The sequence below is a fragment of the Electrona antarctica genome, assembly GCF_951216825.1.
Source record: "Electrona antarctica genome assembly, chromosome: 13".
NCBI lineage: Eukaryota > Metazoa > Chordata > Actinopteri > Myctophiformes > Myctophidae > Electrona > Electrona antarctica.
The window spans coordinates 2876781-2895432 of record NC_136794.1 but is presented as its reverse complement, the minus strand read 5'-3'; the positions used below and the strand labels follow the sequence as shown (position 1 = coordinate 2895432).

At 43.9% G+C, this 18652-nt stretch overlaps 1 protein-coding gene across 1 annotated transcript in view; it reads left to right on the top strand.

Moving 5' to 3' along the window:
• kalrna (kalirin RhoGEF kinase a) overlaps positions 1-18652 on the top strand; it is a gene marked incomplete at its 3' end in the record, with an annotated part of 163675 nt that overhangs the window by 122074 nt on the left and 22949 nt on the right. Inside the window, exons 48-55 of the mRNA XM_079518619.1 lie at positions 7292-7361; positions 7662-7748; positions 8931-9023; positions 10959-11009; positions 11122-11199; positions 12540-12725; positions 17271-17442; positions 18048-18217. Of these exons, the coding sequence (XP_079374745.1) occupies positions 7292-7361; positions 7662-7748; positions 8931-9023; positions 10959-11009; positions 11122-11199; positions 12540-12725; positions 17271-17442; positions 18048-18217 (907 nt within the window). The remainder of the gene's footprint in view (positions 1-7291; positions 7362-7661; positions 7749-8930; positions 9024-10958; positions 11010-11121; positions 11200-12539; positions 12726-17270; positions 17443-18047; positions 18218-18652) is intronic.

The following is an 18652-nucleotide window of genomic DNA, read 5'->3' as shown; positions in this document are numbered from 1 at the left end:
TTAGTAGTATTACAACATCCTGATGTAGTCCAATATACCATTTTGTTACATAGTAGGTATTTAGAACACACTTTCAGTTCTGTGATATATGGGGACATTTAACACACTTTAAGCTAATGTGCATCACGGGGACATATAAATACACACACACAAACAAACACACACATATCTTAAAACATGCATCTTGGGGACTCCGTGCTAAATGTGCATCATGGGGACGTCTTCTGAAGTTTCAATTATTTTGCCTTCAAGCTTGCATAAATACACACACACATCTTAAAACATGCATATTGGGTACCCCGTGCTAATGTGCATCATGGGGACGTCTTCTGATGTTTCAATTATTCTGCCTATTATGTGATCTACAATATTTAGACTTTTAATGCCCTTTACATTAGGCTAATGTGCGTCACGGGGACATACATGCTGTTAGAGTTCTCAACGGGCCTGACAATAAAGCCTGGACCCGAACTGGTCCAACCCAAGGCTTGGCCCGGCCCGAAACATTACCATAATGTTAAGTCTGATAAGCCCCAGTAAAGGAAAAAACACCACCAGTTGGCTGCGGCTATGTTGTTAAATTTACATCATTATACCGAGTGAGTGTGTGAGAGAACGGACAGTCATACTAGACATTAGGACATTACACAACATCCTTGTAAGGTGTGCTCTCCCCATTTACCTTTTCAATGGAAGTGGATGTCTTGGCAACTGCTGTAGCCATGTGTGTCTGTGGGGGAGTCTCCACCCCCTGTTGCAGGCATGACATTCAACATCTGTTTAGAATAAGATTCATTGAATATTTAAAAGAGTTAGGCATGTGAAAGTAGTGCACTTGACTATCAATGTTGAATGCACTTATTGGAAGTTGCTTTGGATAAAAGCGAGTTCGAAATAACTCATGTAAGATAATGTTACTAGTATTACAACATCCTGATGTAGTCCAATATACCATTTGTTACATAGTAGGTATTTAGAACACACTTTCAGTTCTGTGATATATGGGGACATTTAACACACTTTAAGCTAATGTGCATCACGGGGACATATAAATACACACACACAAACAAACACACACATATCTTAAAACATGCATCTTGGGGACTCCGTGCTAAATGTGCATCATGGGGACGTCTTCTGAAGTTTCAATTATTTTGCCTTCAAGCTTGCATAAATACACACACACATTTTAAAACATGCATATTGGGTACCCCGTGCTAATGTGCATCATGGGGTCGTCTTCTGATGTTTCAATTATTCTGCCTATTATGTGATCTACAATATTTAGACTTTTAATGCCCTTTACATTAGGCTAATGTGCGTCACGGGGACATACATGCTGTTAGAGTTCTCAACGGGCCTGACAATAAAGCCTGGACCCGAACTGGCCCAACCCAAGGCTTGCCCGGCCCGAAACATTACCATAATGTTAAGTCTGATAAGCCCCAGTAAAGGAAAAAACACCACCAGTTGGCTGCGGCTATGTTGTTAAATTTACATCATTATACCGAGTGAGTGTGTGAGAGAACGGACAGTCATACTAGACATTAGGACATTACACAACATCCTTGTAAGGTGTGCTCTCCCCATTTACCTTTTCAATGGAAGTGGATGTCTTGGCAACTGCTGGAGCCATGTGTGTCTGTGGGGGAGTCTCCACCCCCTGTTGCAGGCATGCCATTCAACATCTGTTTAGAATAAGATTCATTGAATATTTAAAAGAGTTAGGCATGTGAAAGTAGTGCACTTGACTATCAATGTTGAATGCACTTATTGGAAGTTGCTTTGGATAAAAGCGAGTTCGAAATAACTCATGTAAGACAATGTTACTAGTATTACAACATCCTGATGTAGTCCAATATACCATTTTGTTACATAGTAGGTATTTAGAACACACTTTCAGTTCTGTGATATATGGGGACATTTAACACACTTTAAGCTAATGTGCATCACGGGGACATATAAATACACACACACAAACAAACACACACATATCTTAAAACATGCATCTTGGGGACTCCGTGCTAAATGTGCATCATGGGGACGTCTTCTGAAGTTTCAATTATTTTGCCTTCAAGCTTGCATAAATACACACACACATCTTAAAACATGCATATTGGGTACCCCGTGCTAATGTGCATCACGGGGTCGTCTTCTGATGTTTCAATTATTCTGCCTATTATGTGATCTACAATATTTAGACTTTTAATGCCCTTTACATTAGGCTAACGTGCGTCACGGGGACATACATGCTGTTAGAGTTCTCAACGGGCCTGACAATAAAGCCTGGACCCGAACTGGTCCAACCCAAGGCTTGGCCCAGCCCGAAAACTTACCATAATGTTAAGTCTGATAAGCCCCATTAAAGAAAAAAACACCACCAGTTGGCTGCGGCTATGTTGTTAAATTTACATCATTATACCGAGTGAGTGTGTGAGAGAACGGACAGTCATACTAGACATTAGGACATTACACAACATCCTTGTAAGGTGTGCTCTCCCCATTTACCTTTTCAATGGAAGTGGATGTCTTGGCAACTGCTGGAGCCATGTGTGTCTGTGGGGGAGTCTCCACCCCCTGTTGCAGGCATGTCATTCAACATCTGTTTAGAATAAGATTCATTGAATATTTAAAAGAGTTAGGCATGTGAAAGTAGTGCACTTGACTATCAATGTTGAATGCACTTATTGGAAGTTGCTTTGGATAAAAGCGAGTTCGAAATAACTCATGTAAGATAATGTTACTAGTATTACAACATCCTGATGTAGTCCAATATACCATTTTGTTACATAGTAGGTATTTAGAACACACTTTCAGTTCTGTGATATATGGGGACATTTAACACACTTTAAGCTAATGTGCATCACGGGGACATATAAATACACACACACACACATCTTAAAACATGCATCTTGGGGACTCCGTGCTAAATGTGCATCATGGGGACGTCTTCTGAAGTTTCAATATTTTGCCTTCAAGCTTGCATAAATACACACACACACACACATCTTAAAACATGCATATTGGGGACCCCGTGCTAATGTGCATCATGGGGTCGTCTTCTGATGTTTCAATTATTCTGCCTATTATGTGATCTACAATATTTAGACTTTTAATGCCCTTTACTTTAGGCTAATGTGCGTCACGGGGACATACATGCTGTTAGAGTTCTCAACGGGCCTGACAATTAAAGCCTGGACCCGAACTGGTCAAACCCAAGGCTTAGCCCGGCCGGAAACATTACTATAATGTTAAGTCTGATAAGCCCCAGTAAAGGAAAAAACACCACCAGTTGGCTGCAGCTATGTTGTTAAATTGAAATAATTATACCGAGTGAGTGTGTGAGAGAACGGACAGTCATACTAAATAGTAGATAGATTGTAGGTATTTAGAACACACTTTCAGTTTTGTGATATATGGGGACATTTAACACACTTTAAGCTAATGTGCATCACGGGGACATATAAATACACACACAAACCAACACACACACACATCTTAAAACATGCATCTTGGGGACTCCGTGCTAAATGTGCATCACGGGGACGTCTTCTGAAGTTTCATATATTTTGCCTTCAAGCTTGCATAAATACACACACACACACACATCTTAAAACATGCATATTGGGGACCCCGTGCTAATGTGCATCATGGGGTCGTCTTCTGATGTTTCAATTATTCTGCCTATTATGTGATCTACAATATTTAGACTTTTAATGCCCTTTACTTTAGGCTAATGTGCGTCACGGGGACATACATGCTGTTAGAGTTCTCAACGGGCCTGACAATAAAGCCTGGACCCGAACTGGTCCAACCCAAGACTTGGCCCGGCCCGAAACATTACCATAATGTTAAGTCTGATAAGCCCCAGTAAAGGAAAAAACACCACCAGTTGGCTGCGGCTATGTTGTTAAATTTACATCATTATACCGAGTGAGTGTGTGAGAGAACGGACAGTCATACTAGACATTAGGACATTACACAACATCCTTGTAAGGTGTGCTCTCCCCATTTACCTTTTCAATGGAAGTGGATGTCTTGGCAACTGCTGGAGCCATGTGTGTCTGTGGGGGAGTCTCCACCCCCTGTTGCAGGAATGTCATTCAACATCTGTTTAGAATAAGATTCATTGAATATTTAAAAGAGTTAGGCATGTGAAAGTAGTGCACTTGACTATCAATGTTGAATGCACTTATTGGAAGTTGCTTTGGATAAAAGCGAGTTCGAAATAACTCATGTAAGATAATGTTACTAGTATTACAACATCCTGATGTAGTCCAATATACCATTTTGTTACATAGTAGGTATTTAGAACACACTTTCAGTTCTGTGATATATGGGGACCTTTAACACACTTTAAGCTTATGTGCATCACGGGGACATATAAATACATACACACAAACAAACACACACACATCTTAAAACATGCATCTTGGGGACTCCGTGCTAAATGTGTATCATGGGGACATCTTCTGAAGTTTCAATATTTTGCCTTCAAGCTTGCATAAATACACACACACACACACACATCTTAAAACATGCATATTGGGGACCCCGTGCTAATGTGCATCATGGGGTCGTCTTCTGATGTTTCAATTATTCTGCCTATTATGTGATCTACAATATTTAGACTTTTAATGCCCTTTACTTTAGGCTAATGTGCGTCACGGGGACATACATGCTGTTAGAGTTCTCAACGGGCCTGACAATTAAAGCCTGGACCCGAACTGGTCAAACCCAAGGCTTGGCCCGGCCCGAAACATTACCATAATGTTAAGTCTGATAAGCCCCAGTAAAGGAAAAAACACCACCAGTTGGCTGCGGCTATGTTGTTAAATTTACATCATTATACCGAGTGAGTGTGTGAGAGAACGGACAGTCATACTAGACATTAGGACATTACACAACATCCTTGTAAGGTGTGCTCTCCCCATTTACCTTTTCAATGGAAGTGGATGTCTTGGCAACTGCTGGAGCCATGTGTGTCTGTGGGGGAGTCTCCACCCCCTGTTGCAGGCATGTCATTCAACATCTGTTTAGAATAAGATTCATTGAATATTTAAAAGAGTTAGGCATGTGAAAGTAGTGCACTTGACTATCAATGTTGAATGCACTTATTGGAAGTTGCTTTGGATAAAAGCGAGTTCGAAATAACTCATGTAAGATAATGTTACTAGTATTACAACATCCTGATGTAGTCCAATATACCATTTTGTTACATAGTAGGTATTTAGAACACACTTTCAGTTCTGTGATATATGGGGACCTTTAACACACTTTAAGCTTATGTGCATCACGGGGACATATAAATACATACACACAAACAAACACACACACATCTTAAAACATGCATCTTGGGGACTCCGTGCTAAATGTGTATCATGGGGACATCTTCTGAAGTTTCAATATTTTGCCTTCAAGCTTGCATAAATACACACACACACACACACACATCTTAAAACATGCATATTGGGGACCCCGTGCTAATGTGCATCATGGGGTCGTCTTCTGATGTTTCAATTATTCTGCCTATTATGTGATCTACAATATTTAGACTTTTAATGCCCTTTACTTTAGGCTAATGTGCGTCACGGGGACATACATGCTGTTAGAGTTCTCAACGGGCCTGACAATTAAAGCCTGGACCCGAACTGGTCAAACCCAAGGCTTAGCCCGGCCCGAAACATTACCATAATGTTAAGTCTGATAAGCCCCAGTAAAGGAAAAAACACCACCAGTTGGCTGCGGCTATGTTGTTAAATTGACATAATTATACAGAGTGAGTGTGTGAGAGAACGGACAGTCATACTAAATAGTAGATAGATAGTAGGTATTTAGAACACACTTTCAGTTTTGTGATATATGGGGACATTTAACACACTTTAAGCTAATGTGCATCACGGGGACATATAAATACACACACAAACAAACACACACACACATCTTAAAACATGCATCTTGGGGACTCCGTGCTAAATGTGCATCACGGGGACGTCTTCTGAAGTTTCAATTATTTTACCTTCAAGCTTGCATAAATACACACACACACACACATCTTAAAACATGCATATTGGGGACCCCGTGCTAATGTGCATCATGGGGACGTCTTCTGATGTTTCAATTATTCTGCCTATTATTACCATTTTCTTTAATATCACATCATTGCAGAGTCACTGGCTGCACTGCTACAGTGCTACACAGAAAGACAGCAGCTAAAGGAAGCTAATGCTACAACACTACAAACTGGACCAAACTCAACATATATACTTTATACAGTAGAAAGTCCTAACACAAAAACGAAATTGTATACCCATTCTGACTATTTTCACAGAAAATAATAGCAAAAAAAACGTTTCAGGAGCCCACATTGGATTACATTACATGAAATTACCACCAAACAACATCATCCTTATATCTGAAGCTAAACTGAAGCTAAGTATCTTAACTTCATCACAAAATTATTTGTGTTACAAAACAGTAGTTTTAAGGTCATTACTAACCTGAAAGTACAGGAAAAGCAATCCCTCTAACTGATCTAAACTGTCTTCAGCCCATGTGAGCCATTTGAGCTAACTTAGATAACTGAGCTAGCTTAATAATCAGAGCTAATTCACAAAATGTTATGAGCTAACTTAGCTAACTGAGCTATCTTAATAATCAGAGCTAATTCACAAAATGTTATGGTCAAATACTGGTTATAGTGATCTTTCAAATATCTGTGGTTGAGCACTGTTTTTATTAATTGTTCATTCAGAAAACAATAGCTTACCTTGTGTTTTGCTTTTGCTTCCATCTTCACTGCCTTGTTCTGGAATCTCCTGTTCTGTTACACCTGTTAACACTCAATTTGATGGTATAATCCCTCCTTGTGGGGAACAGGGTGGGTGGGGCCACATTATGATGTGGGTGCGGCCACAAAAGTGTGTGTGAGAATGTAATGAGTGCAATAGCAGCTAAAACCCTTAGGGGGAGATACTGAGCACCACTTACACACACACGATGATCAAAAAACGTCCCTTATGGGCCAAGGCTAAAAACCTCACAGGCACATATAAAGCATCTCCTGGGTTGGTTTTTTAACGGTTTCCCTCATGGGGACTAGGTTTTTTGTCCCCATACCGTAACTGGTCCCCATGACGTGACTGTGTAAACAGATTTGTGTCCCCACAAAGATATAAAAACCAGTGCACACACACACACACACACACACACACACACACACACACACACACACACACACACACACACACACACACGTGACAGAGCTAATGGTTGTGCTCTTCTTCTGCAGTTTCTTCGTGGGAGAGCTGGAGAAATGTCTGGAGGACCACGAGCTGCTGCCTCAACTCTTCATCAAGCATGTAAGCTGTGTGTGTGCGTGTGTGTGTGTGTGTGTGTGTGTGTGTGTGTGCGTGTGCGTACTATTCATTTAAAAGCCGTCCATCTATTAATGACCTACAGTAGGGCGCCGTTGAAAAAAAGCAGTTATAAGCCGGTCTTTTTTTTAAGTCACGAGGGCGGTGTTTACTATTGGTGCATAGTGGTATGGTGGTATATTGTTTCTAACTCTGTGTGTGTGTGCGTGCGTGTGCGTGTGCGTGTGTGTGTGTGTGTGTGCGCGTGTGCTTGTGTGTGTGTGTGTGTGTGCGTGTGCGTGCTAGGAGCGGAGGCTACACATGTACGTGGTGTATTGTCAGAATAAGCCCAAGTCAGAGTTCATCGTTGCAGAGTACGACAGCTACTTTGAAGTAAGTGTCCTGAGCACGACGTTACACTGCTCTGCTGCTGTCTTAAAAAAACACTTAACACAAAATAACAATAAAAAAAACCTTAAAAAAGTACGTAATTTATTCTAATTGTTGTTATTGCAATTTACGAGCTGCGTTCGCTTCCCGCGTTCGCACGTCTTACTTGTAGTCTTGCGTGGCCTCTCGCAATTTTCACTACAGTCTGGAGCAACGGAAGCTCTGATCATGAGTAAAATATAAATGCTTCCGTCATACGGTCTGGAGCAACGGAAGCTCTGATCATGAGTAAAATATAAATGCTTCCGTCATACGGTCTGGAGCAACGGAAGCTCTGATCATGAGTAAAATATAAATGCTTCCGTCATACAGTCTGGAGCAACGGAAGCTCTGATCATGAGTAAAATATAAAGTGGAAGTGGAGACTCCTCCTCACTTCCGTTTCGTCTTTACAGTCCCGCAAATTCATCCTAATATAAATCAAAATCATCTGAGCATAAATAGCTTGCTGCTTAGCAGAAATGGAAATAAAAAAATAAGCTCTGAAAATAATTTAAATATATTTTCGTGAACGGAATTGGCAGCTTCCTCCTGATTTCAGGAGGTGTAGTTCCAGACTCTATATAGCATTCAGGAGGTGTAGTTCCAGACTCTATATAGCATTCAGGAGGTGTAGTTCCAGATAGCATTCAGGAGGTGTAGTTCCAGACTCTATATAGCATTCAGGAGGTGTAGTTCCAGACTCTATATAACATTCAGGAGGTGTAGTTCCAGACTCTATATAGCATTCAGGAGGTGTAGTTCCAGACTCTATATAGCATTCAGGAGGTGTAGTTCCAGATAGCATTCAGGAGGTGTAGTTCCAGACTCTATATAGCATTCAGGAGGTGTAGTTCCAGACTCTATATAACATTCAGGAGGTGTAGTTCCAGACTCTATATAGCATTCAGGAGGTGTAGTTCCAGACTCTATATAGCATTCAGGAGGTGTAGTTCCAGACTATATATAGCATTCAGGAGGTGTAGTTCCAGACTCTATATAGCATTCAGGAGGTGTAGTTCCAGACTCTATATAGCATTCGAAGATTGTGGAATAGTTGTCTGGCTACGCGAGACTACGCAGTGGGTGCAGATTTTGTGTGGACATAAATTAATTGTAAAAATGTGTGTGTGTGCGTGTGTGCAGTGTATCCAACAGGAGCTCCAGTCCAGGCTCAGTCTCAGTGATTACCTCATCAAACCAATCCAGAGAATCACCAAATACCAGCTGCTACTCAAAGTAAGACCACACTCCCTGTGAGACCACCCCCCCTGTTTGACCACACACCCTGTAAGACCCCACCCCCTGTAAGACCACACCCCCTGTGAGACCACACCCCATGTTAAACCACACCCCTGTTAGACCACACCCCCTGTAAGACCACACTCACTCCATCTGAAAGATACTATACTATACTATACTATACTATACTATACTATACTATACTATACTATACTATACTATACTATACTATACTAAAGTCTTGTGCCAAATACCTTTTTAAAGGGACACTTCACCCTTTTTGCCAAAAAATATATATCAATGACGTTTATAAGATTTAGAACACTTTCCTGGCGTTATTTTTTGTGTAATCTCTGGGTTTAGATATTTTAGATTAACGGATGGCTCTGACGTCAGAGACACTGTTCTACTTCACTTCCGAACTACAGTTGTCTCCTCACAATGCAGCAAGACCAGCCCCAAAACACAGCCGTCACGGACACTGCGATTTGTTCCACCTACAACCTTCGTTGACCGCACCCCCACATGCGCATTTGTTATTGTGTTTGTGTCATGTCGCCGTCGTCAGCAGAGCAGCACCAGAGAGACGCGCTATGTTGCCACGAATCCCCCCCCCCCCAACTCTAGATTTATTATAATGATATGAAGTGACTTGCCATAAACCATCCATTAACTCCCCATTCATCCAATTTGCATCTGCTTGTATTAAACAACATTAAACTCACCAACATTGCAGCTGTAGGGAAAGCTTGAATATCCACTTTCAAACTGCAAAGCTTTTGTTTCATAAAAATCCACCGAATCTTTTTCCCACTCAGCTCTGCACTTAGTTTTTCTTCTTTTTTAGTTCTATCTCACTACTAGAACTTTCTGACTCTGAGGTAGATAAGATTTTTGGCTGTCAACAGCATCCATTTGTTTTTTCAATGTTGTGGACCGGAGCGTGGTGAAATAGTTGCTAAGATACGATACTGCATAGTGATTGGCTCTGCTGCATGCCTATGAAGAGTACTGACCAATGAGCTGAGCCTAGCGCCCTTCCAGACACCAGGTTTCAGTGTCTTGCGTTCCTGTTCCTATAGCTCAGTTGGCTGCCCCTTCTTATTACTGCATGGGAGCGAGTGACTGAGAATCACCATAACGCGCTGTCATTTTTCCACGAGCCCAAAATACGGGATTAAGTGCGTCCCGTATCGGTTCATTACGGGACAGTTCTTTTAGTTGCCAAATACGGTACGATCCCGTATTTTACGGGACGGTTGGGAACCCTTGACAAATAACATTGGTTGCATCTTACAATGGAAAAGGACACAGTAATGCAGTACGTTTTTTTCTTCTTTTTACTTCCACAAGAATGTTCTCTAAAAGCCAGTGCATTAGAATGACAGGGTGGGGGGTGGACCGCGTGGCAACACTACACAGCGTGTCTCCTCTGAGTTGTTTTTTTCTGTATACTCTGGTGCTGCTCTGCTGACGACGGCAACATGACGCAAACACAATAACAAATGCGCATGTGGGGGTGGAGTCAACGAAGGTTGTAGGTGGGTGGAACAGTGTCCGTGGGGCTGGTCTATAGCTGCAGTGTGAGGAGACAATGTAGTCCGGTAGCAATACGGAAGAGTGTCTCTGACGTCAGAGCCACCCGTTAATCTAAAATATCTAAACCCAGAGATTACACAAAAAATAATGCCAGGAAAGTGTTCTAAATCTTATAAACGTCATTGATATATCTTTTTTGGCAAAAAGGGTGAAGTGTCCCTTTAAGTATTCCCCCCTGACATTTGGATCGGAGTTCACATAAACTTTATTTTTGTTGTGTGTTTTTTTTATACCTGTTAACACCTCTCTCTCTCTCTCTCTCTCTCTCTCTCTCTCTCTCTCTCTCTCTCTCTCTCTCTCTCTCTCTCTCTCTCTCTCTCTCTCTCTCTCTAGGATTTCTTAAAGTACAGCCTTAAGGCAGGGTTAGACTGTGAACAGATGGAGGTACAAAACATTATTATTACTATTACTATTACTATTACTATTACTATTACTATTACTATTACTATTACTATTATTATATATCCTCCACTGATAATGGTCCTCCCCCCAACAGAGGGCAGTATGTCTCATGTCTCAGGTTCCCAAGCTGTGCAACGACATGATGAATCTGGGCCGGCTGCAGGGATACGAGGTGGGTTTTGATTGACAGGGTAAAGTGGGGTTTGATTGACAGGATAAAGTGGGGTTTGATTGACAGGTTAAAGTGGGTTTTGATTGACAGGGTAAAGTGGGTTTTGATTGACAGGATAACGTGGGTTTGATTGACAGGGTAAAGTGGGTTTTGATTGACAGGGTAAAGTGAGGTTTGATTGACAGGTTTAAAGTGGGGTTTGATTGACAGGGTAAAGTGGGTTTTGATTGACAGGGTAAAGTGGGTTTTGATTGACAGGGTAAAGTGGGTTTTGATTGACAGGGTAAAGTGGGTTTGATTGACAGGGTAAAGTGGGTTTTGATTGACAGGGTAAAGTGGGTTTTGATTGACAGGTTAAAGTGGGTTTGATTGACAGGGTAAAGTGGGTTTTGATTGACAGGGTGAAGTGGGTTTTGATTGACAGGGTAAAGTGGGGTTTGATTGACAGGATAAAGTGGGGTTTGATTGACAGGTTAAAGTGGGTTTTGATTGACAGGGTAAAGTGGGTTTTGATTGACAGGGTAAAGTGGGTTTTGATTGACAGGGTAAAGTGGATTTTGATTGACAGGGTAAAGTGGGTTTTGATTGACAGGGTAAAGTGGGTTTTGATTGACAGGGTAAAGTGGGTCTTGATTGACAGGGCAAGCTGACCAGTCACGGTATAAAGTGGGTTTTGATTGACAGGGCAAGCTGACCAGTCACGGTAAAGAAGTGGGTCTTGATTGACAGGGCAAGCTGACCAGTCACGGTATAAAGTGGGTCTTGATTGACAGGGCAAGCTGACCAGTCACGGTAAAGTGTTGTCTTGATTGACAGGGCAAGCTGACCAGTCATGGTAAAGTGTTGTCTTGATTGACAGGGCAAGCTGACCAGTCACGGTATAAAGTGGGTTTTGATTGACAGGGCAAGCTGACCAGTCACGGTAAAGAAGTGGGTCTTGATTGACAGGGCAAGCTGACCAGTCATGGTAAAGTGGGTCTTAATTGACACGGCAAGCTGACCAGTCACGGTATAAAGTGGGTTTTGATTGACAGGGCAAGCTGACCAGTCACGGTAAAGAAGTGGGTCTTGATTGACAGGGCAAGCTGACCAGTCACGGTATAAAGTGGGTCTTGATTGACAGGGCAAGCTGACCAGTCACGGTAAAGTGTTGTCTTGATTGACAGGGCAAGCTGACCAGTCACGGTATAAAGTGGGTCTTGATTGACAGGGCAAGCTGACCAGTCACGGTAAAGTGTTGTCTTGATTGACAGGGCAAGCTGACCAGTCACGGTATAAAGTGGGTCTTGATTGACAGGGCAAGCTGACCAATCACGGTAAAGTGTTGTCTTGATTGACAGGGCAAGCTTACCAGTCACGGCAAGCTGCTGCAGCAGGAGACGTTCTTCGTGACGGAGTCCGACGGCGGCGTTCTGTCGCGCTCCAAGGAGCGCCGCGTCTTCCTGTTCGAGCAGATCGTCATCTTCAGCGAGCTGCTGAGGAAAGGATCGTCCACGCCCGGATACCAGTTCAAGAGGAGCATCAAGGTATCAGAACCCTGACCTTGACCCTGACCTTGACCCCGAGCCCTGACCATGGGCCCGTGACCCTGAACCCTGACCTTGACCCTGAGCCCTGACCATGGGCCCCTGACCGTGATCCTTCATTAGCTCGTTTACCGCTGAGGTCGCCTTCTGACGCCTTTTAAACACACTCAGTGCTGGGATTTACTTCAAAATAAAGGCGCTAGAGTGCCAGGAGATATGAGAGATTTTACTCTGAAAAGCCCCCGCCTACCGTTCCCCCCAAAAACCGGGAGCCCCCAGTGCCGGTTGTAGGAGTCAGGTGGCCCTATGCAAGATTACTTTATGTGCGTCTAAAAAAAGTGTCTAAAAAAAATGCAAACTAATGAATGGATTTTCAAGTACCAAATAATGCCAATTAATGTATTGTCATTATTTACTTCATTCCCTCTTGTGTAACCTCCCAGAGTTGTGTGTGTCTCCACAGATTCCTGCTCAGCCTCATGTAACAAACTTTACATTTGCTGTAAACAGTGTCAGCATTGTTTAACCTGTTTCTGCCAGAGTTATAACATGCTCTATAGCTGTCTTTACCAGTCATTCTGGATGTTTTCACTAACCTTTGAAAAACCATAGAATATTATTATTCTTCACAACAATCCACACGCAGATCGCTGTGAAAGACACACTGAAATCTTGTAGAGTCTGAAAAAAAAATGTTGAGGTTGCGATAATTCCGTTGAATTGTGGCTTGTTTTCACCAAAACCACTAGAAAGCAAAGTGGATTTTTATAAATATTTTATCACTATCGTAAACCAGCTGATCACGTGATCGCTGGATGTTCTCCTCTTCTTCCTTGATGCTGGGATCATTCACAGGCTGCGGTAGAGCGCCCTCTATCGTAAAACCACTTTTAGCTTGTTTTTGTTTTGTTTTGCTCCACTAGATGGCACTCTTGGCTAAAACCGCCGCCGGGATCATTTGTTTATTTTTGGAACAGTTCTTATGAGACACGATAAAAAAAAAAAAAAAAAAAGGTCTTTGTGAATTCAGAATGGAGGAACAAAACGTGACCCAGTTAGGATGTGTAAATGACGTCAGACTTCAGAGCTCTATACAGTTATTATATTGAAATCCCACTCTAACTGGCTCTTTCTTATTGGTCACAAACATCAATAAAAAGGTGATGATTTGGTGCAGGAACCAAACAAGAAGCAAGACAAAAAGCAGCTGTGCTTCCTCTGGATGTATTTTGGTTTAGACAGTGAGTGTTTAGACAGTGAGTTTTTAGACAGTGAGTGTTTAGGCAGCAAGTGTTTAGGCAGCAAGTGTTTAGGCAGCGAGTGTTTAGGCAGTGAGTGTTTAGGCAGTCGGCTACTGAAAATTTCTGACGAGCCGAAATCATTTCGGCACTACAGCGGTAAAATAGGAGTACGAATCGGCCCTTAGACAGCGAGTGTTTAGGCAGTGAGTGTTTAGGCAGCAAGTGTTTAGGCAGCAAGTGTTTAGGCAGTGAGTGCTCAGCTAGAAACGCAACCAATCAGGAAGCATTCTTTTCACTGTGGTTGCAGTTTTTCGTTTCATTTTCTGCTGCTAGTCACGGCTGGAAATCATGGCCTGGAAAGGAGCCAGCTTAGGTGGTTCGGGGCATCTGGTTAGGATGCCTCTCGGGCGTCTTCCTAGGGAGGTCCTCGATGCACGTCCCACTGGGGGGAGGAGACCCCGGGGCAGACCAAGGCGCAGATGGAGGGATTACATCGACTCACTGGCCTTGGAACGTCTCGGGATCCCCCCAGGAGGAAGTCACTGATGTTGCTCTGGAGAGGGAAGTCTGGAGCTCTCTGGGTGGAGCTGTTTAGCCTGGCTAATAAACCAGACTAATATCACACAACACTGTCGCGGTACTCACACAACACTGTCGCGGTATATTAGTCTGGGCTGGCTCCACTTGGATTTAATTTCCCGGGGGGCGGGTTCAAACATTTTCTCTTTGACGCAATTGGTCAGAGCTACTGTCAGTCAAAAGTCTCAAGCATTGAACGTCACTGTACCAAAGCCCGCCCATATTGCATACCGTGTCCCGATTGGTCCGACCTGTTCTCGGTTGTAGGAAAGAGGCGTGCTACTGAGCCTCGCCAGACCGTAATCCGCTGGTAGGCAAAAAAAAATTGCCAACGGCTGATTCGGTCTGGTTTATTAACCAGGCTAGGAGCTGTTGCCCCCGCGACCCGACTACGGGTAAGCGGTTGAAGATGGATGGATGGATGGATGGATAGTCATGGCTGCCAGTTCCCACCTGATGTTGTGTGGGAGTTCTGACTGCGCCAGCCCGTACTGAATAACTGCTAGTTTGCATAAAGTCTTGAGGCTAGGACTGAAGTCTAAGACATACAGGTCACCAGGTGTTTTGTGTCCTCCAAAGAGCATGAGATGGTCTCCCACCATGCAACAGCACATATTATACGTCGGAGACGGGCCTTTCCCCTTGGGCTCAACCTTCTTCCAAGAAAAGGTCTCTGGATTAAATTTCCACAGATCATTGTAGTGGTGGTTATACATCCAGCCACCAAATATGTACAGCTCTCCATTGTAGGTAAAGGCTGAATGAGAACAGCGTCTTTCTGGAAGACTCTGTGTAGAAGGTGTGTCTCGTGTCCATAATACACGACACATCCAATGGTTGGTCTCTGTGTCAAACACTCTGATGGTGGTGGTGTACTTATCCCACCACCCAAATACAAACATCTTTGTCCCGATGATGGTGGCAGAGTGACACCCCGACATATGAGGTGGAGTTCCTCTGGTGTTAATTAGAGACCAGCCCATTGAGGTGGTGTCCAACTTGTAGATGTCATTAGCGTATCCAGTCTGGGCGCATCCTCCGTGAATTAACATAACCTTCCCCAAGACACAGGCTGAGTGGTAGCTCCTCCCCTCTGGAATAGTCCCAGAAACCTGTGGTTTGAACCATGTGTGGGCGTCGACATCAAATACATAAAGCACGTTGCAGTAACCTGGGCTAGTCCACCCTCCCCAGAGGTAGACGGTGTCTTCAATCAGCACAGCTGTGTGGCCCTCACGCCTGGAGGGGACCTCAAGGTGAGGTTCTCCTGTTCCAGCAGGGGTCAACTTCCTCCAGCACAAAGACACTGTGTTGAAGACGTGCACATCAATCCACTCGCCGTTAGCGTTTCCACCGAATGAGTAAACGTGGCGTCCACATGCGACAGCCTTGTCGCGGTAAAGCTCTGGAGCTCCATCCAGATGTAGCACCCAGCAGAACATTTCTCACACCGTAGATCAGGTTGAGTTTATCACATCTCGCTCTGTAACACAATGCAGTCCTTCTGCTGCGCTCGCCGCCACTTATTGGTTCAGTGGTGCAAATGTCACGCAAAGCTCTGACCAATCAGGCAAGGCCCATGAGTCGGGGTTGCCAATCCAGGAAGCCGATGACCGTTGATCTCCTAATATGGCAAAATTGATCGCCAGCAAAATCACAGTCCGGACCGGTTGTAGAAATCCACCGTTCTACACAGCAGAAAGTGTGTTCAGCTACACATTGGAAATGGACTGTAACAAAGCTCCTTCACCGAACAATCAGATACATGAAGGAACTGATGTATTTGGCCACCGACCCCCATCTGAAAATATGTTCTCAGAAGCAAAGATTTGAGTTAAAAATGTTCACTCTGAAAGAATATATATTCAAAGATTTGAGCCACATTTTCAAGATTTTTCAAAAATAGCAGACCTACAAGCTTGTAGCCCGGCAGTCGATGCTGCGCTACGAGCTTGTAGATCTGCTATTTTTAAATAGCTAAAGCATAGCATAATGCTTAAAACGCCAAAAGGGGTTCCCGCCCAAAATGTGTTAATATACATTGATTATGGTTCACAACTGTGTTGTTCACTACGCACTCATAACACGTCATAGTCATATTTGTCAGGTGAAATAAGATCTGTCGCCGTTGTGCATCTGTCCCCCCTTTTCTTTTTTCTTCTTTTTCTCCATTTAGCCTCGGTCGTCGTTGCGGCCTTTCAGGGCTTAGGAGGCACTCCCATTGGCTTAGGCGGTGTTTCAGAGTATTAGGTTCAGAGTCGGTGCAGCCAATCAGAAGTGTCTGGTAGCCTAGAAACGAGCCAGCTAATCAGGACTAGGTCGCGCAAAGGAAACCGATAGGATACAGGCCAGGTTTCACCTGACAAAAAGGGGAAAAAACATAAACAAAAAATCGGCTGGCTTAAGCAAAAATGGATTTCCTCTCCTCTCCTCTCCTCTCCTCTCCTCTCCACTCCTCTCCTCTCCTCTCCTCTCCTCTCCTCTCCCACTGCGCAAAAAGCATGGAATACGGATGTGTATATTACAGGAAACTCCTGTTAAACTTTCCAACAAACTCCGGTAAACTCCCGAATTGTACCTGTATATGCCTGCTAATCTCCTCTCCTCTGCTCTCCTCTCCTCTCCTCTCCTCTCCTCTCCTCTCCTCTCCTCTCCTCTCCTCTCCTCTCCTCTCCTCTCCTCTCCTCTCCCCTCCCCTCCCCTCCTCTCCTCTCCTCTCCTCCAGGTATCATTCCTGGGTCTGGAGGAGACCGTGGACACTGATCCGTGTAAGTTGGTGTTGTCGTGTCGCGGCTCGTCGGACCGCTTCACGCTGCAGGCCGCCAACGTGGACGTGAAGCAGGTGTGGGTCCGACACGTACGGGAGGTCCTGGACGCGCAGAGCAACTTCCTGTCTGGTGAGACACGCCCACTTCCGCTCACGTTCATTCCCACATTTTGCCGACAACCATAAAAAAACGTGCTTGCACACCACTTCCCGTAAATTAAGTCAAATGCAAGATGTTTAACAATAACCAATAGAGCGCCGAAGTCCTGACGTCACTCGCTCATCCCCTGGTTCTGCCTGGTTCATTCTCTATGGAGAATAACATGGGGTCATTGTGGTCCAAAAATAAACAAGATGTCTCGGCGTTATTGTCAGAGAGGTATCTCTGTATCGTTTGCGACAGTCAGTGACCCATATATGATAGTCTGTTTTTAGCGAAAATGTAACTAATTCAGTAGCAGTAACATTAGCGTTTTCTCTCAGTCAGTTGATTCTTCATATCCATATGAGTGAAACGGCACTGTTCTTATATGAGGCGGTCTAAAATCCCCTATGGGGATTACAATGCAAATAAAAAGTACATGAACCCATGGATTTGTGCCCATCGATATTGACCTCAGACTTCGGTGCTCTATAGCCGAAATGAAATGTTGCTGCTGGGGGAAAACCGGAAATAAAACAAGAATGTTGATGTCACAAGTATAATACAAACGTGCGTGTGCGTTCTCCTTCCAGCCCTGCAGTCTCCTATCGAGTATCAGAAGGAGAAAAAAGGGGGAGGCGCCGGGGGAGCTGGCCCCTCCTCCTCCTCCCCCCCTCACAGCCGGCCCCCCTCGGTACTGGGCCCCCCAGGGGGGGCCGGAGTGGGGTCCACGGCCAACGGAGGACCGTCCTGTTTGGAGAAGGTGAGTCGTCCACGCATACGTCTCCATAGCAACCTAGCATCATTCATACGGTTGTATCCGTCTCCATAGCAACCTAGCATCATTCATACGGTTGTATCCGTCTCCATAGCAACCTAGCATCATTCATACGGTTGTATCCGTCTCCATAGCAACCTAGCATCATTCATACCGTTGTATACGTCTCCATAGCAACCTAGCATCATTCATATGGTTGTATCAGTCTCCATAGCAACCTAGCATCATTCATACGGTTGTATCAGTCTCCATAGCAACCTAGCATCATTCATACGGTTGTATCAGTCTCCATAGCAACCTACAGTAGCATCATTCATACAGTTGTATACGTCTCCATAGCAACCTAGCATCATTCATATGGTTGTATCAGTCTCCATAGCAACCTAGCATCATTCATACGGTTGTATCAGTCTCCATAGC